Source organism: Falco punctatus, assembly GCF_963210335.1.
Source record: "Falco punctatus genome assembly, chromosome: 1".
NCBI classification, from domain to species: domain Eukaryota; kingdom Metazoa; phylum Chordata; class Aves; order Falconiformes; family Falconidae; genus Falco; species Falco punctatus.
This window is the reverse complement of record NC_137580.1, coordinates 80615065-80640035: the sequence shown is the minus strand read 5'-3', so window position 1 is coordinate 80640035 and position 24971 is coordinate 80615065. Positions and strand designations below refer to the sequence as shown.

At 38.2% G+C, this 24971-nt stretch overlaps 1 protein-coding gene across 4 annotated transcripts in view; it reads left to right on the top strand.

Annotated features, from left to right (window-relative positions):
- The window catches only part of FSTL5 (follistatin like 5), a 324611-nt gene that overhangs the window by 243649 nt on the left and 55991 nt on the right, over nucleotides 1–24971 (top strand). For 2 of the 4 annotated variants that reach the window (XM_080370934.1, XM_080370933.1), the window contains exons 9-11: nucleotides 5546–5707; nucleotides 7881–8015; nucleotides 24812–24838. In XM_080370934.1, coding sequence (XP_080227060.1) covers nucleotides 5546–5707; nucleotides 7881–8015; nucleotides 24812–24838 — 324 coding nt within the window. The remainder of the gene's footprint in view (nucleotides 1–5545; nucleotides 5708–7880; nucleotides 8016–24811; nucleotides 24839–24971) is intronic. The other 2 variants (XM_080370936.1, XM_080370935.1) reach the window with 1 other exon arrangement.

The following is a 24971-nucleotide window of genomic DNA, read 5'->3' as shown; positions in this document are numbered from 1 at the left end:
AAGGAGTGATAGTTAAATACCCATAAGATTTTCTGTGCAATGAGAACAGTTCACTGGCACAAAAAAGATGAGAAATATCCTATGCAGTTAGAATGCAGTGAGTTGCAATGCCTTGCTGTTAGGCCTAAATGCTGTGTTGCTGAGATGCTTGAGAGTATTAAATGACAGCAGTTGTGTCTCCAAGGAGAAGCAGCTTCTTGCTCCTCAAGGCAAGGTGGAGAAATAAACTATTTGGCTTTGATGCAGTGGGGAATCTGCAACAGCGGGTAGACTTTCTGTCAAGAAATGCTGATCAGGGCAGACGTGAAATTTGGACCCTGGGAAGTGTGGCAGAATAAGGCTGTCAGCAGAGGTACTGACAGAGGTTCAGGCCAAGTGAGGCTTGGTCTGAGGAGCACAGCAGGGAAGGCAAGGTCTGGGTATGGAACACAAATCCTGTGGGAAAGGACACAGAACACGGAAGAAATAGAAGGGAAGCAGAAATGGGAATGTCATGCTTGAAACGAAAAGTAGAGATCTGTGTCTGTAAAAGCAAAGTCCCTTCCAAAAACTCAATACAAACCTGTAATCCCTGATTTTTATGTGCCTTTGCTCTCAGCTGGTAGTCTAAAGAATTAGCAGCCATAATTTTCATATTTTTAATCTTCCTCCATCTTCTTTAATTGTATTTTTGCAGTTTGCACATTGGGATTATGTGTAATTTTCCATGTATGTTATTTGAAAAGACCCTCATCTCTAACTGGGTTTAAAATATCCCTGAAACGGACTGATTTTTACATCCTATCTGAGACACAGTACACTTGTGTATTTCTTGCAACGTAGAAAATCTCAGGCATTTCTGTGCTCTAATAGGACAGCATGCTGGGACATTTCTTGTAAACGGTTGGATAGCATTTGAAAATATTTAATCTCATGCCAAAATAGGTGCAGTTAATTTTTGATCTTGTTATCTTCTTTCATTATCAACTGATACTTCATCCTCTACCCAGCTGTGTTTTGTGACACCAACTAAGTATTCCACATTTTTAAAGCTGCTTTAAACAAAACTTTGGAGAATAGGAAATACACTTCTTTAACCTTCATTACAGTTAATTCTTTTTATTGTTAGAAACAACCTCAAGCAAGTTCTCTCTGTACATAATTAAAGATAAAATCAATAGCTATTCATCTAAAAAAACCTATACAGAAAGATTTTAAAATCTTGCTTAATCAGCGATTATCAATAGGAATATGTGCGTCGTGACATCATATACCCTCTGTCTGCCAATACTGACGTGTGGAATGAGGCAGGTTTGTAGTTGGCAAGCATATTCCGCAGCAAGTTTCCAAACCCTGGGAAAGTGATGTCAGCACTCGGTGCTGTGTAACATCCTCGTTGGTGGCGGCTGAGGCGAGCAGCTCTGGTGCTGCACGGTGCTCTAGCATGGTGTGCAGGGGGTCCCCGCACTGGGGAGCCAAGGGAGCCCCCAGGAGCCCCCAGCTCACGTGGCAGTGGCTGATGGGACTCAGACAGGGCCTGGAGTAATGGCAGCCAAGCCCCCACAGGTGTATAAAAGAGAACGCCAGGGAGCACCAGCAGCTGGGAGGGCTACCAACAGGCCAGGAGAACAGGGCCTGCACCCCACCTTCCCAGCACCCTCGCTTGGTAAGTGTGAGGTTCTGTAAGTAGAACCAAACAATAATGAGGGTGATGGTTCATTTAGCATGGAGGTATCTCCGTGGTTACATCAGCCTGCGCCTCACATCAGAACGGCTTCCATAAAGACAGACAGACGGGCCATTGTCACAGGGGACCCTTCTGAAGGGAGCAGATGGCCCAGTGTGTGGACCAGACCCATCTCTTGGGCAGGTCTGCTGCGTCCCTGGGGCCGGGATTAAAGGTGTGAGGAGAAAGCTTCCTACCCTGGCACAGCCCTCGGATAATATTCCGTTACTGGTTTTTCAGGTAGGCAGCGGTGAAGTTGCAACAAGAAGTCGAGGGCAGTCAAGAGAGACTTCAGGGCCTTGGGACGACTGGTGAGGGGATCGGGGGCACAAGCTGTGCTTCCCTCTGTCCTGCCGGCTGCAGGGAATGGTGAGGGAAGGAACGGGAACAGCCAGCAGCTCAATACCTGGCTCCGAGCCTGGCGTCACCGGCAGAATTGTGGGGTTTTGATCATGGGTTGGTCTACACAACACCAGGGCTGCTGGTGACAGACGGGGTACCCCTGTCCCAATGCAGGGAAAGGATCTTTGCACAGGAGTTAGCAGGGCTCATTGAAAGAGCTTTAAACTAGATTTGAAGGGGGAAGGGGATAAAACCAGGCTCACTAGAGATGAGCCTGGGGGCAGCATACCAGTGTTCAAGGGGTAGTGTGCTAGCAAGGTCCTCCAGTCTGCTGTCTAAGTGCAGGCAGGGGGTGGAGATCCATGTGGCAGCAAAAACACAAGGGTTATTGATGTGATAGAAACCATGGAAGTGTCTGAGAATGGTCACATAGGAATTAGGGCTTCTCCCCCCAGTAAGGTGGCAGGATCAGTAGCCCAGCTGAAGTGCATCCACACCAACGGCCATGCCCAAGCACACAGCATGGGAAACAAACAGGAGGAGCTGGAAACCATCGTGCAGGAGGAAAACTATGACATAGTTGCTGTCACGGAAATATGGTGGAGTGCTGCAGTGGATGGCTATAAATTCAGAAGAGATAGGCAAGGAAGGAGAGGTGGTGGGATAACCCTGTATGTCAGGGAGTGTTTTGATTGTCTAGAGCTTAATGATGGTCATGACAGGGTTGAGTGTTTATGGGTAAGAATCAGGGGGAAGGCCAACAAGGCAGACGCCATGGTGGGAGTCTGTTATAGACCACCCAACTAGGATGAAGAGGCAGAGAGGCAGACAAAATATTCCTTAAGCAGCTGGTAGAAGTTTCATAATACTAGCCCTTGTTCCCATGGGGGACTCCAACTTACCAGATGCCTGCTAGAAATACAATACAGCAGAGAGGAAACAGTCTAGGAGATTCCTGGAGTGGAAGATAACTTCCTGACACAGCTGGTGAGTGAATCAACTGGGGAAGGCATCCCACTGGACCTGCTGTTTGTTAACAGTCAGGGATTTGTGAGCGATGTGATAGTTGGAGGCTCTCTTGGGTATAACGATCATGAAATGATAGAGGTTTTTGATTCTTAGAGAAGTAAGGAGGGAGGTCAGCAGAACTGCTACCTTGGACTTCTGGAGAGCGGGCTGACGTTGGCCTTGGGAGACTGGTTAACAGAGTTCCTTGGGAGCCAGTCCTGAAGGGCAAAGAAGTGCAGGAAGGGAGGCACTCTTCAAGAAGAAAATCTTAAAAACACAGGAGCAGGCTGTCCTCATGTGCCAAAAGATGAGCTGATGGAGAAGATGACCAGCCTGGTTGAACAGAGAACTTTGTCTGGAACTCAGGGAAAAAAATAAAGTTTATGACCTTTGGAAGAAGGGGCAGGCAACTCAGGACTACAAGGATGTCATGAGGTTATGCAGTGAGAAAATTAGAAGGGCCAAAGCCCAAGTAGAACATAATCTGACTACTGCCATAAAAGACAATAAAAAAAGTTTCTATAAATTCATTAACAACAAAAGGAGAGCTGAGGAGATTCTGCATCCTTTATTGGATGCAGAGGGAAACGTGACAAAAGATGAGGAAAAGGCTGATGTACTTAATGCTTTCTTTGCCTCAGTCTTTTATAGTAAGACCTGTTTTTCTCTGGATACCCAGCCCCTGAGCTGGAAGACAAGGACAGGGAGCAGAATGAAGCCTCCATATTCAAAAGGGGAAACAATCAGCAACTGGCTACACCATGTAGGCACACATAAGTCTATGGAGCTGGACAGGATCCACCCAAGGGAACAGAGGGAGCTGGCAGAAGTCCTCACCAAGCCACTTTTCATCATTTATCAGCAGTTCTGTCTAACCAAAGAGGTCCCAGTTGATTGGAAGTTAGCCAATGTGATGCCCATCTAAAAGAAGGGATGGAAGAATGATCCAGGGAACTACAGGGTTGTCAGCCTGACCTCAGTGCTGGGTAAGGTGATGGAGCAGATCATCTTCAATGTTATCATGCGGCACATACAAGACAACCAGGGGATCAGGCCCAGCCTGATGAATCCTATGAAAGGGTACTGTCAAGCACTGGAACAGGCTGCCCAGGGAAGTGGTGGAGTCATCATCCCTGAATATTTAAAAGAGATGCAGATGTGGTGCTTAGGGACATGGTTAAGTGATGGACTTGACAGTGTTAGGTTAATGATTGGACTCAATGATCTTAAAAGTCTTTTCCAACCTAAATGATTCTATGATCATGATGATGGGGCAGAGTTGTGTCTTCAGCAGGTTTGCAGATGACATCAAACTAGGAGTGCCTGATACCCCTGGGGGTCATGCTGCCATTCAGAAGTAACATGTCAGTCTGCAGAAATGAACTGGCAGGAATGTCATTAAGTTCAACTGGGAGAATTGCAAAGTCCTACACCTGGGGAAAAACATCCCATTGCACGAATATATGTTGAGGGCAACCCAGGTAGAAAGCAGTTTGACCAAAAAGGACCTAGGGGTCGTGATGGGGACCAGGTTTAACATGAGCCAGCAATGTGCCTATGTAGTGACAGAAGGCAAATGGTATCCTGGGCATAGGAGGTTCTGTGTGAACATCAGGAAACAGGTTTTTTTAATGTAAGGGTGATGAAACACTGGCTTGGGTTACCCAGAGAGGTGGTAGACTCTCCCTCCTTGGAGATACTCTAAAGCAGGGGTCCTCAAACTACGGCCCGCGGGCCAGATACGGCCCCCCAGGGTCCTCAATCCGGCCCCCAGTATGTACAGACCCCCCTCGCCCCACCCACCCCCCACCCCCCCCCCCGCCAGGGGCTGAGGGGGGAAACCAAGCAGCCACAGATGACTGCCTGCCACTTCATCCGCTGGCCCCCTGGTTAAAGTTTGAGGACGCCTGGCTAAAACCTAGATTTGGTCCTGGACAACTGGCTCTAAGGGACCCTGGTTGAGCAGGGGCACTGGAAAAGATGACCTCTGGATGTCCCTTTCAGCTTCAACTATTACATGATTCTGTGGTTAAATGTTTTGTATAGGTAAAACGGATTGCTGATAGGTGTTTTGGATGCAGGGAAAGGTGGGGATGAAGTGTTAAAGAAAGGGTTTGTAAAACAGGGCAGTTACAATCTCTGTACATCACATCATAACTTACTGGTTGTACACTATTCATATTTTATAAATAAATATAAGGAAAAATAAAAATCTTAGTACTTAATCCCAAAGTATTGAATTAGAATTCAGGCTTTTTTCATTGATACCACAGGCAGTGAATTGAGGATTTTCTCACAGAACATTCTTTCTGCTTCATAAATTTACTGTGATAGAGTTCAGCATTAAATGTCACTGAATATGTGACTAATACCACCTCTGTGTGTTGTTATATATAGCTGCAGGAGCCTTCAGAATTGCTTAGAATTCTTTTTTCTTAAAATGAAAATAATGCTTTTTTTCTACTAATTGTAATTTTTTCCTGCCTTCAGTTCCACCAGTCATCCGAGTCTATCCAGAGAGCCAGGCAAGGGAGCCAGGGGTGACGGCTAGCCTGCGGTGCCATGCTGAAGGTATTCCCAACCCACAACTTGGTTGGCTGAAGAATGGAATTGATATCACTCCGAAGTTATCCAAACAGCTAACTCTTCAAGGTAAAGGGGCATATTTATTGTTTTCTACAGGTTGAGAATGCTCTGTCAGTGCATCCTTTCTCTACTAGTTGTCCTTCCTACATCATTTTAATCAAGGGTTGAAGTCTAAGCTAAAATATTTCATAAGATATCTTCCAGTTACTCCCCAAGACACACATCTTCTCTGCTTTCTTTTTGTTAGAATAACAGTTGTACTTACTGGCAGGATTACCAGCAAATTCCAATATGCTCTTCTCTGTTGTTCAAAAAAGTGCAGCCTCTGAGCAGAGCAAGCAGCCCAAGACCCAGTCCCAACCTGGTATTAGAATTTGCCCCTACAACTATATTAATGCCATTCAACGAGTATTCAACACTAATACTTAAAGTAAGAGGCAATGTTTTTTTTCCTGTAAGGATTTATTCTAATGCATTTATATTGATCTAGTTATTATTCATGAGTCCAAATTTAAATATAAATCAGAACATAGACCAAACTTTACTTGTACTGCAGCTCAGTTGAAAACAGAAGGTTTTTTTAACTGGTAGGAATCTTAGTGTGACTTGGGGACCTGGTGGCAGAAAGGACAGAAGAAGAAATACCTGAAATGCATGTGCTGTTTTCTGAGGGGTCTCAGACAGCCTCCAGGAAAGTGCAAAGACACTGCACACACGAGGAGAAAGAAACAGACAAAACAGAACCAGGAAAACCAAAGCAAAAACACCAAAACCAAACCCAAGCCCTAAAGGAAAGTCTTACTTTTAATCAACAATAAAGTTTATCAAATAAATAAATAAATAAACAATAAAAGCCAAACTGGTATTTATGAATCTTCTGTGAATCCTCAGGGCTCAGCAAATTCAATGAACCTGCCCAGTACAAAACCTTCTAGCTTCTGCAGTCCTTCTGGTGATTTTTAACTAGCCATAGCAAAAAAAAAAAAAAAAAAAAAAAAGTAATGCTGCCATTGTTCCTTTCAAAGCCTTCTCTTGTTCATCTGCAGAAACAGGATGTGTGTTAGGATAAGACAGTAGTCAGCGTGAGAAACAGCAGAACAGGCAGACAGCAATGCTTCTCTGAAGAGAGTCTTACATTCCCTATAGGTGTCATAGTCCTCTGTTCTTTAATGGCCCTGTCTTCTGGGTGTATATGAACAATTACCTTGCAGAAACACTTTCAGCAATGAGCAGAAAGTGATGTACTCCTCTTCCGTAGTAGCACCCTGTTAATTACTCCGGTAGGGATTTGAGTGGATTTTTTTTCCCATTACCTCTGTATCGTATATTTGAGATAAATAAATAAAAAGGTTTCTTCTCCAAGCAAAATACATTTTCTAGAATATTATTATTTAAACTAAAATTTTGAAAATTTCGTTGTGTTTTCCCTGAATTTTTCCCAGGTTGAACTATCTATGTCTTAGCTTCAAGCAAAAGGTGGTCTAAGAGGAGCATTACACCATAACCTAGTGCCTTCTCTTGTCCATACTTCAGAATACCTATAAAGCTGTTTTTGTCAGATAGGTCTGACAGTTGAACAAGTATACTATACTTAAAATGCATGGAATCACATCACTATTCACAGCACATTATTTAAAATACTTTTGCCTGTGAAACCTGGACTGTTTGTTGACATTCCTGCTCAAGCCGACATACAACTAATTCATGGTTTCCTTAGACTCCTACGCTGATGTAGGTGTAAAATTCCAATGTGCCTGTTTTCTTCTGTTATTACACTGCATTCACACACACAAAAAAATGAGGTGTCTACTAGAAACAGATAATTTTATTAAAATTATTATTTATGTTTTAACTTTAGCCCATTATGTTCCATGGAAGCTTGGGTTATTTTGTGTAAAGTCAGTGATAGTGGCAACTGACCAAATGCAACACAATAAAAACATAGCATTTACCTGAATTTAAAGACAGTGATAGTCATTTAAACATATATAAAACCTCAGGCTGATATTTGGCTTTGAAGTGCAAAATCAACTGAGGTATTCCAGTTGTCTGTGAGATAAATAATAGTGCGTGGAATTCACTAGCCAGTTGAATACATTTAGATTAGTTTGGCATGCATCCAAGTTATGAACTCAGAAATGAAAATGGCTTAATTAGCATGAGCGGAAAAAACCTTCTGAATGTATAATCTGAAAGCACTGTAGCATGTCCGCCTGCTGAATTTTTCCTCTTCTTTCAGCAAATGGTAGTGAGGTTCACATCAGCAACGTGCGCTATGAAGATACAGGAGCGTATACTTGTATTGCAAAGAATGAAGCAGGGGTGGATGAAGACATTTCTTCTCTTTTTGTAGAAGATTCTGCTCGGAAGACCCGTAAGTATTATGAGAAGTATAAAAATACATGTAGTCCTCACTTAAACATTAAATTCATATTAAAAACTATGAAACATTGAATACATTAAAGTGAGAATGTGTAGATAACTTGATTTTTAAAAAGTTTACATAATGATATCCAAGAGTCATCGAATGCAGAGTGTGTAATCTGAAGTTTATTTAAAAGTAAAATGAAATCTCTGATTCATTCTGTGAACTGACATATTTTTCACTTTGCTGTTAAAATTTGGATAGCTTCCTCATGATGGATGTGTTGCATATGAAGGGAATATGAAGGGAAAAAGGAACTGGATGCCTGAATAAGGCAAAGCAGCAGTAGTCATGGTGTTGTTTCTAGGGCTTGATGGTAGTGTGGGAGGAAGACTTTTTCCAGTCTTTCTTCCTGTATGTTCTTGAGGTAAACCAAGTGTCAAATTTGGCACTCATGACATAAGAGTCATCACAGGACTTCATCTCACCTGCTGGAGTGCTTAGCAGGTCCAAATCAGTTCCAGCCTGCCCATGCTGCCTTGTGCCTGGATAACCGTGGCTATCCAGAAATGTGGAGCAACAGTGATCACATTCATTTGCTAAGTTGGGAGTTCAATGTGCCAAAGAAATTTCTACCACTACCAAGACATAGCTTCCTTTATCCTCTGTTGAATGGTAGTGGGTCCTATAAACTTTGTTTACCTGCCATTTATCTGCCTTGATTCTTCTTTCCCCTTCCATTTCTTTCCTCTGCTCAGAAAAATCCATTCCTGAGTTTACACTTCACCTGTTTGGTTTTGCCTTTTTTTTTTTTCCTTTTAAATATGTTACTTTAATGACTACTACATATTGATTAGAAGTAAATCTAGTAAAATGATAGTTATTTTTACTATTGAGTCTGATTGCATTAACTTAAGGCATTCCCGTTCATCTAGAAGCTTATTCAACAGTGCCAAGTACTTGACGGAAGATACCAGAGGCAGAATTAGTAGCGCTGGAAACCTGCCTGACACTTCCTGTGACAAGATACTGAGTTCAGGGGTTTATTAAGCTTTAAACGCTTCAGAGGAAGTCTTCCATGCAGGAAAATTTTATAATCCAAATGTCAATATCTTTACTTAGCTGTTTTCAGTAATACTAATTATAACTGTCATTTCAAAAGTCTTAACTTGTTTTTTTTAACTGTCATGAAAATGACTCCTCAGACATTCTGAGAAGGCAGCTGAGGATAAATAAATTGTTTGATCATGCTGAATTTCTAGTAATCCGGTGATACGAAGTAGCTTGGTCACCTCCATTTGCCTTCTGCAGTCTGTGAAAACTGTGAATTTTGCCAAATTACAAAACTAGAATTTGTTTATGTTTGGTTAAGATTTGTTTACCCTTAACAAGAAGACATTTATATACACCTGTCCAGTTTCCAAGATTTTTAGTTACCTAATTGTCGTATCCTCTAAAGAACTGATCTGTGGCAATTATGCAGAAATAGCCACACCTATGCAAAATCCTGTTTTCAGGAATTGTAATGTGATACAGTAATTTTAGATCAGCTAACTACAGGATTTGTAAAATCACATGCTATGGAATGAGCACCACTTGCAACAAGTGCTTTAAAATCTACTGGCAGTAAGTTATGATGACCCTCAGTGTCATGAAAGATGTGAATGAAGGAAGACGTAATATAAACCCAGTTACTTCTAAGACAATCCAAAAGACATAGTCTTAATTTCTTCCTATAGAAGTCATTTACTCTTCAAGTTCTGTGGTGTGTATTGAAAGGAAGAACTTTACCATTGTGTTCCCTGATGTCTGGACATGGTTTCTTAAAAATTGGTGGATTTGTGAATACATATATAGTCCATAGCTGCATAATTACATTATTCAAATATAGGTGCAATAGCTATTTACATGAGATGCTTACTTTGATACTCTGATTTGCTTGCTTTGGCACAGAAACCTATTTCTGTACATGCAAGAAGATTAAGCTAGATACTAATAAAAAAAAAGTAGTTACTATCAATATCATTATCACAACTACATGAATCAACTGCCTTCATAGGTACAAATTTTCATACAAGCAATTTAAAAAAAAATGCTTCTGTTTTAAAAAAAGCCCCTTGACAGGGAGGAGTTGCTAGCATTAGAAAACTGAGATTAAGAGAAGGTCTTTATTATTAACTCTTCTCTGCTTGTTTTTATATTTCTCCCAGAACATGAGTTCATGCAGCGGATTAGGGATTATTAGGGAAGAAAATGACACAGGTAAAACCATATGGATAGGATTGCAGGCTTTTGTTCCCCCACCTACACATTTTAAACACAGTACTACTACTACTTTAATTTAAAACCTGCTGATTCGGTCACACAAGTTACACTCTAAAGATAGTCTCTGGTGATGTAAATGTGATTTCATATGATCTGATATAGAATATGCCTGTCATAGGTGACATTTTTAAAAATAATTTTGCTTTTATCCTCCTTTAAGAGAATAAAGCAGATGTGTTTACCTTTATAATTTTTTATTCCTCCCCCTCTCCTTACTGAAGTACTCCCTTTTGGAATTCTTAGGATATTGCTTTGAACGAAAGTAGAACACATTCTCACTAGCTTGTCAGTTAATCTGAATTTGTATACTTTTTATGTGTTACATAAGGTAGAAATCATAGCAAAACAAAAGCATTTCAGAACATTGAGTTGATTGGCTATTGAGAAGGTAGTGAGAACTTCTGCAGTGGAGCTCAAAAATGTAAACTACAATTGCACTGCACTGAGCCTGATAGTCATTTTTTAAGCCACCTAATGAATTCGGGACGTGGTTCCGTCTTTACCAGTGTATGGATTTTATTTTCTAGAAATTTTAATAGTCAAAGGAAACGTTCTCTTTTGTACTTATCTGACCCATTGTTTATATGCATACAAATGCTTTTGGGTTTTAATGCTACTTTGCATGATAAGCTAAATTTTTGGTAGTTATCAGCGGAATTTCATTTTCAACACATCCCAAATTTGTTATGCAGAAAACTCAGCACAGTGCTTTGAGAAAACTTTAATATATGTAGTAAAAAGGGCATGACTAGCTCGTTCCTTTGGGAACAGGTGGTATAAACAGCTCCTAAGAGAAAAGCTTATATTTTCTGGCACCTCTACCTAAAATAAAACTAGTGACATTATGGATAAATAGATTGTTAAATAATAAGTGAAGCTTTCTTTCACCTGTGTGGCTAAAAGTGTTAGCAGATTGCTAGCTTTCCAAAATTCACAGCATTGATTAGAGGCATCTGATGCATCTGTCTGTATTACAAACAGAAAAGAGAGTGAATGGCAAACCTATACCGAACACACTGTGGGAAGTGTGATGCTAATAGCAAAGTTAAAAATATGTAATGTAGATTATGACTTAGGGTTGTCAGGACATTGTTTATTTTGAAGTTTGCAGTTTCAGAAATTTGAATTCCAGTTCCCATGAAAAATCAACATATTTTAATGGTAATGATTTATCATCAAGGTGGTAATTTGACATAGAAGTGAATGGAAAATACTGTAAAAGTGCTTTCTCATCCAGATCTGTTCAGTAGATGCCAGCACTGAACACTGAACCATCGTTCTATCACACTTAAGTACAATTTTTAATAGTGGATGACAGACTCAAGAATAGTTTGACCTCTTATTAACATGTCAGCCTTTTCCAGTGTGCACTAAAAATAAAACTTCTGAAAACATGCTTATGCTTTCATTTTGGCATTGTCTCAGGTGAGAGGAATTAAATTTTCTTTAAAATACCTTAGGTTCAGCATTGTCTTTTACCAGTTAACTCATTCTGTAGCTAAATTTGATATTCTTAACGTGTCCAAACACATGCACACTTTTTGCTAGATTTTTGAAGTTGTAATGGAAATTTTTAGTTTATATTACCTATATAAATACTTTCACAAGTACAAGTGATAAGCATCTGGTCCTGTCTATTATCAGATTCTGTTTAATTCCTCAGATGTTGACCATTTAGACTGAAGCATTCTTTTAGTGCTGGCTGTCTCAAACAACAGGGTTTTTTATTGCTTTTAGTTTTTAATTTTTCTGCTAATATACTGTGGTCAGTCCTAAAAGAGATGTTAGGAAGAAAACATGATTTCACTCATGTTAAAAAATGCTACGCCATTTTATTGAAAGATTTGTACATCACACTCTGGGACTTGGTATTGATGGTTCATGCAGTGAGATTCTAACTAGAACATATGGCCACAAAAATAATGTGTTTGACACAGTAAAAATCTCCAAGCAGTCACTGATCTATACAGTGGGGTGACACTTCTTGGAAGTTCAGTAGAGTTCTGAAGATACTATTTGCACTCAGTAGACCCAGGCTTTAGGATTACCAGAATAGAGCAGATTCTCAATGTATCTGCTTTTTCTTTGCTCTATGGACTTACATAGATGTGAAAGTGAGGATAATTTTCTTCTTACGCTCTTGGCTATTCTTGGCTCTTTGAGTGGTCCTCCAAGTAGCATCCAAGGAAAGGTAGGTAAGGAGGAATAAGGCTGAGTAAATTGAAGAAGTTAAAGAGACCTGGGGAGAGGGGCAATGGAAGAGGCCAATAATGTGAGGAAGAAAGGGAGGACACAGGTAGCAGCAGGTGAAAGAGGACAGGTTACTGAGACCATTTAAACACTGCAGGAGAGAGGGTGGAAGGAAAAGGGATAGGAGCACAAGGGCAAAGTGATCCTTAAAAGATACATAATAATCCTCTATATAAGATGTGGAATTGCATCCAGGAGTATCTAGTCACTTTAATGTCATTACATTTTTGTGATCACACAGTGGCAGTGTATGTCTTATACTGCTGCTCCTTTTTCATCCATGTGGACAACACCACCACTTCTAGTACCAATCAGAATAAATAAGAGTGATATCTGAGAAACTGAACTTTCTACTGTTCTAGTAGGTGGAACATTGTATTTAACTTGCCTTTTTAAGAAATAAAGCATATTGGAGTGTAAATGTATATTAAAGGAAAATCTGCAAGTGTGAAAAGAATTAGTCAAAAGAAGGTTTTTAGGTAGGAACAGTCTGTAGTGTGAGATAATTTTGATAACATTTATTTATCTAGTTGTTCATGTATCATTTTGACCACCTCTGTCAGTAGTTGATTTCCCTGATCTATGTGTCTAAATGCAGTTTTACTATTTAAATGCTCAGTAATTCTTCTTTAGGCTTTGAAGTATTCTGCTTCTGTGTCAGACCTGAAGGTCTTGTGTGTGTGAAAGGCTGTCTGCTTTTTCTAATAGCAGTCGCTGCAGAGCCAGTTGTGGAGAGCCTGACTGTCTTCTTGAGAACCTCTGTAGGCATTGGGAGGTTGCTATTAGGTGCTCCCAAAGCTGCCTGCTCTCCAGGCTGCACAAGCCCAGTTCTCTCATTAATGTTCTTCCTGGTGTGCATACATTTCATATGGTCTTTGTTCTCCTACCTTCTTCTCAACAGGGCCCTTGCCTGAGAACTTCTAGATTTTGTAAAATCTGTTGGAAAATCTATATTTTAATCTGAGAAGATTTAGCCTTAAGATGAAAGTAAATGTTTCAAGAAAATGTTCTCCTGTAACTGGAAACTACTTATGATCATTATGATATTTTATACAGATGTAAAACATTTATTTGCTTTTCCCACTAGATTATTTATCTTTTCTGTATTAATTAGCATCTTAAATTAATAAAGAGGAAAAAAAAAATAATTACCTCTGTAATTCTTGTGCCTTTTTGGCTCCTTATGTACCTTTTCAGAACATTCATTTTAAAGTATCATGAGTTTGATAGTTGACAAGAGCCATGCAGCATATACAGTGAATAGATCTGTATATCCTACTCTTACAACAGGAGCATCTAAAATATTTCTGAATGCAAAAACTGTGTTGTTTTAAAAACTGTTCTCTAGAGACTGGAAACTTTTTGTGCTGTGAATTACATTTTCCCTCAATTTTGCAGTTAAAGCCATCAAGAATGAGCTAGCTGGTCTGGGTGATAGCTGGATAACCCCTGCTGTGACTGGTGAAAACATTCTGGGGATTAACAACCTGCTCTAAAGCTCATTGAAGACAGCAGAGTCTCCCCTACTGTCATGATCCCCTAATAATACCTGAATTCAGCTGTGCTGGAAGGAGCCTCTGGCGTAATCACATTTATAATACAACTAGCAGTTTAAAATCTGGTTTTAGTTTCATTCCAATGTAGCTTGATTTTTCAGAACATATATTTAATGGATTCATAGATTTAAGCATGATGCAACCATTTCATCTAACGCTATCTTCTCAATTTCACAAGATTGCATCCTGCTCTGCCTCAGTACAGATTTAATGCCTTGTTTGTCTGAATTGTATCCTCCCAGAAATGTATCTGCTTGAGTTAGAAAGACAAAGAGTCAGAGAATCCCTTGTTTCTCTTTGTATTTTGCTTTACTAATTAACCAGTTTCAGTAATGTGGAATAATGTTTAGTTTTCATATTGAAGCCAGTTTTTCCCTCAGTTTCTTCCTTTGATTCTCAGTTTTTCCCCAATAAATTGACCTCAAGAATTCTTGCCCTATGAATATACCATCATTAAATATTGATTATTTACTCTCAGATGCACTAAGTAGATGTTTCTCATAATAAGATGGTTACCATAGGACTCAGACGGTCTCCTTGCCTGGAGGATTGTAATTGATTTTGGTATGGTTTTCTTGAAAAACGGGAACGGCTCTTTGCAGAAGGAAATTTATTATTTGAATCTTTAATGTTCTGGAGAAAAAAATAGAATTTTGGTAACATTTTACTTCCATGTCCACTGATCCCTTGCCATTTTTTTCCAGCAGTATCAGCAGTGGAAGTTTATGTTTATATACCACCTGCCCTATATCCTATCAGGCCTCACTTTCCAAATCCTGTGCCTTCCCACATTCTCAGCCCCCCACTGGAAACATCAACTGTATTATGTTTCCCTAGATGTCTAAATTTACATTTGGCTGTATCAAAATGTAATCATTTTAGCAATGTACTTGAAAAAGTAATTGAAACAACTTTTTGAAACTGGCATTTATCATAACAGGTGATTTGCAGGCTTCTTAGGAAATTATTTTACGTTTGTTTACAGATCATTGATGAAAATGTTTAGACAACTCACTATCCATTGCTCTGGACACATTCCAGCACTGTTGTCTTGACCTTTACTAATGATTTAACAATGAAAGCTACTTTTTCAGATTAATCAATTTGGCAGTTTTTATTCAATTAACATGTACTTTACTACTATAGTATAACTTGTTTAATCAGAATATTCTGTGTTAACAAATCAGATGTTTAGCAAAATTCCGAGTTACATCTGTATGGATTTTTACATTCCAAACTTCTAATTGCATCTAAAGAATATAATCAGGTTTGTTTGGGGTGACCTGGTTTCTGCTAGAATGTATTAGCTGACCTATAATCATATTCATTTCCTTTGATTTCTTACTGAATTGAATTCTGTGCGAGTGTTGTCTATTCTTTTGTCTGGGATATACACTTCAGTCTAACCTGCGGCTACTCAAGTTACCAAGTTCCAAGGAGTGGGGGAGCTTCTAGGGGCATATGTAGCAGTACTCCTCTTGAACTTCATGATATAGTCTGAAAATTATTCAAAACAATAGCACCAGACCAAACATCTGAAACAACTTTTAGCAAGTATTTTTATGTCCTTCATTTGAACCTTTTTATTTTAAATGTTTGTCTTGACTACACATCATTTACCCTCTTTGTGGTTCCTTTGTAAGGTAGAAAGTATTTAATCAGCCTCTTCTTTTAATTATTATCCTGCTTCTGTGAAAATAAGGAAAAATATTTATAGAGGTATATTCTCAATGGAACATTAAGAAAAAACGTTCATATCAGTCCAATTTAAACCTTGAATAATTCTGGTATCACAATACTTCTACCTTGAGCAATCATTTGTGGTGATTTCTGGGTCCTTTGCTGCTACATTGATGTAAAGGAATGTCAAGCTGTTGGAACTTCATCTGTTAGCACAAAAATGGAATGTTAATTGTAACTAAAGCTGCTACTTTTCTTGAGGACTGATATTTCTCTCTTTTTGTAAACAGGATCCTCATTCTAGCACTCCAGCATCTCTACAGTAACTGATAAAGGTGGCTTTTCATTTTCTAGCTTGCAGTACATGCAGATGTACTTTAAGGAATTTTCAAACATTTTAGTAACTGATAGCTTTCTCCTCCATACTACTGGATTTAGCAGCATTTAAAGCATGAGCACACAAGCTGACAGGCCCACTGCAGATTTATGTTGATGGCTACCTTTGATAGTCACAAACACAGATTTGGATCAACCCAACTCCTTGAAGCCATAAGGCAAATGAAAATCATCAGCCTGATCTTGTTGAAACACTATGGGGAAGCAGAAGAATTCAAACATAGACCAAAGATAATTTGACATGGTATCTTGACAATACACTTATGAGGAAGATTGAGTTGGCAAGATGTTGCTGCCTTTTTTCTTGATACAAAGTACAGTAATAATCACAAATAGAGGAAGAAGGAATGGCAACTTCCATCTGTGGAATTTATTTATTTAGGTTAGATTCAGGTAGTAGTAGGACCAATGGAATTGGTCCAAATTTCATTTTTTAGTCAAAATAAAGTTAGCTGAATGTGGAATATAATGCATAGCTAAGGACTATAAATAAATCATTTTATAAGCTTAAAAAAAGGATAGGAAGGAAAAATTATAGTAGCATGGGAATATTTAATTGAAATAATGGAATAGAGACCATCAGTGTAATCTATAGATCTAAAAAAGAAAATCTGGCAGTTCAGAAATCAGGAAAATAAAAAAGAGTGATCATCAAAGACAAGGGAATATTTCCAGGGTGATTTTCAGATACTTAAAATTCATATACTAGTAAAATATTTGGAAGTGAAGTAACTTTAAAAATCCATTGGTTTTTTTTTTTTTTCTTCTTCTTTCTCAATGACTTTGACAGGTATATTTATCAGTTCTGCTTTGGTTTCTTCTCAGTTTCAATGTAGCATAATCCTATCGAGCTAGTCATAGATCATGAAAACATGTTCTGTTCCCTTTAAACAGTGTTGTGGGTTTATTGTTGTTTATTTCATTTTCTGGTTTTTAGAATATTTTCATTCTCTTAATGTTTTCCAAAACTTCATTTTATAAAATGCAGTTTAGTTTACTATTGATTAGTATGACTTCTTAAGTATTTCTCTAAAATTTATTGAGGCATACGTGTGTACCTTGGGGAGAAAACTATCATGATAGAAAATTATCAAGTAATGCTATTAAGGCATTTTCAAGACCAATTTGACAGTACTTGATGATATTTTAATATTTGGTTGCTTTTACTCTTGGTCATCCATCACGGACTCTTGTGTTGCAAAGCAACCTCTCCTACAGATTCCAACTAGTCACAAAAAGCAGGATTAAAATTATCTGCCTTATGTACTGTGTCTTGTGATTAAATTTAAAAAATAATATACCCGTTCCATACCACTAAGTAGATCTATTTCTAACTGTGCCTTTTTTGTGTATTACCTAACATAGACCTATTACCTAACAAGGGATTATGTGATCTGAATGCTACTGACTTGACAGCTTTATGGCCATCATAAGCAACCAGGCATCTCCACTGTCTAGAACTTGGAATGAGACTAAAAGCCTTTTGACTGTGATTTATGGCCTAAATTTTCTCTGAAAGCCTTTATGCAATGTTAATAGAAGCTTCCTGTCATATCTTATACTGAATGGTACCTATTTACCTAATTTCTTCAGAGATAATTTATGCTGGCATTTAATTTTATGGCAGAGCTAAACAAGTTTATATTTGTTGACAGCATCAGAGGCAAAGACTTTAAACTTCCATCTATAGGGTAGAAATTCAGCTCATGAACCATTTTTTCTTCCTGCTAGTGTAGACTGGATTGAGTTAATGTGCTATGGGAAGGGACTTCAGCATGATTAATTATAAAGATTTATAGAAAATAAATCAATGAACAATAAGGTAACATGGTCATATTTGACCAAATGCAGTTAACTTTGACATATAACTTCTGAACAACAGTTTAAGAGTCATAAAAACAGGTATTTGGTTATTGTATTAATCTTACATGAGATTAAAGTGCATGTCACATAAGAACAGAATGGATTTTTGATAGAATGTGTATTGGGATAATTACTTCACAAATTGTTGAAGCAAGCAACAGATAACTTCAGGAAAAAAGTTTGCTTCATTAAAAAATTAAGGTTTATAGGTATTTGTATATAAAACCAACAAATCTGAATTTCTTATGAAATAAGAATAAAATTAAAAGCAGATATGTGCATATATGTTTCCAGTCTGCTTGATAGTAGAAGTTGAGCAAAAAGTAAATCACCTTAATCTCATCCTCACTTTTAGCACTATTATTTTTTAAAATAAAAACGATAATTAAAACCTTGTGTGGCTCAGCAACCAGATAGTAATGATGGTATAGATTTACCCTGTAACATAAAGACATGTGTTTATACATTAGAGATACTGGAAAAAAGAGTAAGATACATTCTCTTTATGATGTGTATATGATTAGTGAGGACAGTGTTCGTGGCCATCAATGAAGTAAGCAGAGAACATCCCTTCAAACTTGAAATTACTTTTTTGTACAATTAGAAGTATAGCAGATTACGGTGGCATAATTGTGAAAAATAACATTGAATTCCACGCTTTTGCCATTTGGCCTTATTGCATCTTCTTCATTGTCCTATTTTCTATTACATCTGCTTGTGACCTCTTGCCATTATGAGATTGAAGGCTTGGAAAGGGACAGTGGTTTCTGATGTGGTGGTGCAAAGTCTAGCATAATGAGCTGATATAAACCTGTTGACTGTTATTTATCAGCTGTTACCTTCTTAGAGAAATTCAGGTAAATATTTCCATAATTTTAAACACAAGGCTTCTGTTTCGTTGAGACAAAACCCGGAGCCCACAACAGTGGTTCTATATTAATGAAAAATCATTATTTGCATTCAGAAGATGTCAATGGTTCCAACACCCCACCCCACCCCACCCCATTTATCAGAATAATACAGAATGCAGAAAAGATGGCTTTCTGCTGTTTTTCCCTCTTCTTAAAACCATTTTAAACTGGATTTTTCTTTTAGTGCAGAAAGCTAGGAAACTTCTCAGGTGTTAAAGTTTTATTGGATATTCACTTTTTTTGAGTGCCAGTGCCACAAAATAACATTTTATGGAAATTTATTATTTTATTTTCATCATACATAATGCTAGAAGAAAAGAAAGGAAAATTTCAGATTATTTAACCACACATACATAAAATCGTTGCAAAAGAATGTCAGTTTTTAATTTAAAAGAAAAGTTTTTAAAAGTTAAAATATTTTAAAAGTGCATTCAACATCTTCTTGCATAATGACCACTGATGCATGTGATGGACGGAAAACTGTTTCTGGAAGAAAATGAAGTATTGTACTTCAAGAACAGGTTTATTTTCTGAATCTTATTGCCCTGATCTTGTTTTTCTTCGGATATATATAGTATTCTGTACTGATTACTGATAATGTGAACATGTAATTATATGGCCAAAAGGGAGCAGAAGAGCTAAATCTAATCTCCAAATTCACTGAATGTCATTCTTAGCAAAATATCTATGTACATATATATATACACACACATACTTTATTTCCAATTCTTATGCCTTAAATGTTTGAGAAAAAGAAAAGCAGGGAGGAAGAACACTGTAGTTGACACAGTTGAAAGCTCTACCATTGGCTGTTGAGACAGAAAGGTGAATGTAATGACATTTATTACCAATGTGATAAGGAGTAGGATAAAGAATTTATTTGGAAAGTGACATTGTAGTACCCTGTTATTCATTTAGTAACAGAAATACCATGGGTTTTTGCAGTTGTTGTTTTCATCCAAAGAGGATAAGAATCTGTACTGCTGTTACTGTCCGCTGCAGAATTTCATGAATTACTAAGGACAGAGTTTACTGAAAAATGTGCATCCTATTACTGTTCAGCCAACACACAAAATGAATAACGAAGATGAAGAGTAGGCTTTCGGGTGTTATATTAGCTACTCATAATCAAAGGCTGGGTCTGAGCACAAAAGCATATAATAGCTATGTAAGGGCCATGAAGAGTGGTATTTATGGAGCTGTGTGTGGTTTGTTTTTTTTTTTTTTTTTAAAAAAAAGTAAGATATCCTCAAACATGGATTCTCCCCTGTTCTGCACTGAGTAGGTGGGGGGAGAGGGAGGCATGGTGCAGGTTTCTTTTTGGATGTCAATATAAAAGGCCCAGCAACAAATGGTGTAATAAAATAGCTGCTTTAAGGTAGAGTAAAAAGAGGAATAGCAAGTAAATCTCACATCTCTTCAGACGCTGGGTACCCTGCATGCATATGGCATCAGACAAACTCCAGATGGATTTTCCCACAGCATGCTGTGCAGATCCTGTCCATGGAGAGGTTCCTTCTCCCTCCCATATGATGGCGGCTTTTATCTTGTTTGACAAACAAAACCATGTATCTTCTGACAGGTCACAATGTTACCTCTGTCGTAACAGTGTGCAGTGTGCAGTGCAGTCTGTTACAAGCGTTGTGGCATATACCCTTGCAGCAGCTACCCATGCTAACACACAGGCTTCTCAAGCCTTACGTATGAGGCCCGATGTAGCAGACATAGCCTACTCAAGGTCACTAACCCCTTGAGTACAGTATCTTCTGCAAGGCTCTCAGTACATCTCCTTATATTATTTAATAACTGTATGTTGTCTGAATACCCTCCTTTTTATACATCAGGGAAATAAAGCAAAGAGAAGATGGGCTGTGTTCTGTCTTTAAACCAGAAAAATTTACTAAAATCTATCAATAATTATGTACTTTTATGTCTTGAAGTTTATAAATGTGTGAGAATTGAGTATAGGGTCCGGCTACTAAATACGTGAATTTTAGCTTAACCATAAAGGAAGGTAAAGAATATGTTTCTTAGCATACTTTTCATCTACAGATGTTGTTCTTGATCCAGCATTACAGTCTTTATTTCAAGACTGGACATTTTTCTTGAATAGAAGTTATAGGACCTATTAAAAAATGTGAGGTTTCTTGATCTGTATTAGGTGAGCAAAGCTCAGAACCACACATATCATTTTGCATTAACACAAATTAATGTGTTCTGTACTTAGCATCTTAAGTCATTTCATTTGATGCTGTGTAGTTTCACACAGTTGAATAATTGTAATTACTTTTTTATTTTTATTCCAATGTCATCCCTAGAAAAAAGACTGATAAATAGTATAATTTTATGGCTAAATGTATAGCGTCTCAATGCCGTACATTACATGGTTCTTTCCTCACAATGTGAAGGGAAAACTAATTTTAAAGAAAATCCTCCAGGTTGCCCTGGTGAAATAAATTTGTGTTATTAAGACATATAAGATGAAATAGACAAGCATAGAACTGTCAACTGACTGTAGAGCCACTGTTTGGGCATGCAGGGATAAAGGAAGTGCCAAAACCCATCTGGAACTGAATCTGGTGAGGGACATGAAGGGCAAAAAATGGGTTTGTATGAGGACATCAGCATAAAGATAGCTAGGGAACATATGGACCTGCTGCCGAGTGGGGCGGGGGACCTGGTGATAAAGGGCATGGAAAGAGTCAAGTTGTACTGAAGGTCGTCTTCACCCCAGTCTTTCCTGGCAAAAATGGCCCCAGGAATGTAACACCACTGGGAAAGTCTGCGAAGAAATTCCACCTCTGGCAAGGAAGCCTTATCTGTGGTGGATAGGATCAGGTTAGAAGCCGTTTATACAAACTGGACACTTCCAGGTCAGAGGGCTGGGTAGGATGCCTCCACAGGTGCTGGGCAAGCTGGCCCATGGCATTGCGAGGCCACTCTGGATTGGCTTTGAAGTATCAGGGGAAGTTTCTGCAGTCTGGAAGAAAGCCAGTGTCACTCTTCAAGATAGGCAAGAAGGAGAATCCTAGACATGATAGGCCCAGCAGCCTCACCTTGATCCCTGGGAAGCAAATAACCCTGGAAACCATTCCTAAAAACATGAAGGACAAGAATGTGTTTAGGAGCAGTCAGCATGGATTTATGAACAATGTGCCTAGTCAGCCTGAGAGCCTTCTGTAATCAGGTGACTTGTGGAGTGGATAAGGGGAGGAGTAGATGTTTATCTTGTCCTTAGAAGTGCTTTGGACACTGTCTGCCATGACATCTCCAAAGAAGAACTGACAAAGTACAGGCTAGGTGCACAGACAGTGGGGTGAACTGAAAGTTGGCTGAACTGCCAGGTCCAAAGGTTGTGATTAGTGCCACCAGTGCCACTCCGAGGCCAGTTATCAGCGGCCTCTGATACCACAGGGCTGTGTTTTTCCTCCTCCTGTCTGTCAAAGTACAAATGACCTATTTAACACTTTGGCAAAAGAAAACAAATACAAACATCTTGACATTCCCTCTTTGAAGTTGTTGGCTTTTATGCAGAAAGATTTGACTGCATAGTGCTTGCAAAGCAGGTGCCTTATTTAGTTGATGAGAAGGACCAACTGATCACGTATTTATTTAAAAAATAATAGCTGCCAATAAAGCATTAAACTAATACTCCATCTCATGATTGCAACTCATATTGTAGTCAGAGGTCTAGTTCAGGAGAATAATCAAATATTTTAAACACAAGCAACCAAACGTTGCTTAGAAGAGACATGTTAAATGCTCTTGTTCATGTCTGCCACTGAAATATACAGTACACCAAATCTATTCAGTGCTGTCAGCACTGGATATAAATCTAAGACTTACAGTGGTGTTAGCGATTTAGTTGCCAAGAAGTTTCATTCAGAGCAGTTGGATGTCCAGAGGACACATACTCGGCCAGTGTAGTCAAGACTTCCTTCAAAGCCAGCCTCTCCTGAAAGTAACAACCTGAAATCAGATAAAAGCAGATGACTGAGAAATAAATTTAAAATATGTTGACTCCATTTCCACTTTAGCAGCAGTTCAACAGAAATTCTGCCTCCTGCTGTAAAGGTTTACTACTCAGCCTGAGTAAGTGACGAGATGGCACACTCCATTAATCTTGGCTTTTGGCAGTTTACTGCATCCTAATGGTTAAAGGAAACGCAAGGACGGTATTTGAAAATAATGCGCACATAATCCAGAGAGTTAAACTGGTTTAAAGATAATAAACCAAAGACTGAGCGTGTCTGAAAGCTGCATTGATGTTCTGTGTTGGGAAAGGGGAACTTTTTTTAATTCTAATATTCAGTATCACTTCACTTAAACAGTAAAACTGCTACATTCTGCTTATGTGGGGATCTCTCATTTGTACACTTCAGAGCGCTGAAGGTAAAAAGTAATCATTTTATCAAGGGATAACTGAATGACACAGTTTAAATACTGTGTCTAAGGTCATATAATGAGATCGCTCTGTTGAGAAAATTGGTAAAAAAATCAGGAGACAAAAAATAGTAGAGGAGAGGGAGAGAAAAAACAAAAGCCCAGTAGCTCTGTTTTCCTGAGACTCTAAATCTTGAGCTTGTCACAAAGCAGATTGACATTTTTTCCAAGGACCCTTCTACATATTTGCAGATCTGTATATTCTTTCAGAGCTCAAGAACAAGAGAAATACTGTGCTGCATAAGGCAGAAGACCTATCTTGGTCCTGCCTTCAGCCCAGTAAAAGATGCTTGGGAAAATCATAGTATATGGGACTATTCAGGAATGATAGTTGTTCCTGTTTCTACTCTTAACCTTAAGCAGTCAGCAGTTGAGGGTCTTCTGTATACCATCATAATTTTTAATAATGTGTCTTCCATTACTTTTTCCAAACTTTTTTAAAAAATACATTAATGTTTTTAGGTCTTGAAATGCTGCGTTTCATTGAACATTACAATTTCAGTTTGTCTCTCTGTGACATATACCTGTTCTCTGTGTTGTTTTCCTTTCCTTTAATTTTTCTGTATTTCTTAAGATCATTACTTTGCAAAACACTGGTTTTCAGTAATGGTATTTTAAACAATTTATTCCATGGCATGCTGAGCTCTAAAAATTTAAAATTTGCAACATTATATTTATGTTTCTTTTTATTCTCCCCAGGCAGAAAGAGCAAAATTAAGATAATCAGGTTTTATTCATCTCAAAGGTGTAAAATGAAATTGTAAACAAGATGGTGCAATATGTGGAAACAACTTAAGCACTTAGCTGGTTAGCATGCCATCTTACAGTTCCCAGCTTGGTCTTCCAAAGATAATGGCAAACATTATACAGCATGACAACTTTAGTAGCATGGCTGTGTTACAGCAATACAGAGTAATATCTTCTATTCACTTCGGCTTTACATGTTTCTCTTATAACTATGTCCTGAAATAAATCTCTTCAAAGTCCAGTGCTTTTAAAGGAAATTATGAAAATTACATCACCTGTAATTAATAATACATAATTTACGTGTATGTAAACTCCACGTGCTTTTTATAATGGACTTTGAAACACACTATTGATAAATGCTAATGGAGTTATCTTGGGGGGGCAGATATAATGGGGGGTGATGGGGTTTACCCTAACCCCAATAGCCATGACAGCTAATCACAATTTTGTCATGTGACATAAAGAACTTTATTTAACCTTATTGTTAATTCATTGTTTCCATTGATTTACCCGTAGAAGTATTTTAGTGAATCAGGGGTTAAAGAATCATAATAATTTTATAATTGATATATCATTTCATGAGGGTTTTTTCTTGTTCATATGTGTTTTCTGTTCTTTCTCTTACATGCTGCAGTTGCAAACATATTGTGGCGAGAGCAAGGTAGTAATACAGATGGCTTTTTTTATATTCTCCATATTATGATGAAATGCTCATCTATTGTTCCTTTCCTCTGTGTTTGGTGGGTTTTGGTTTAGTGGGTTTTTTTTCATACTCTACAGTTACAGCAGTTACC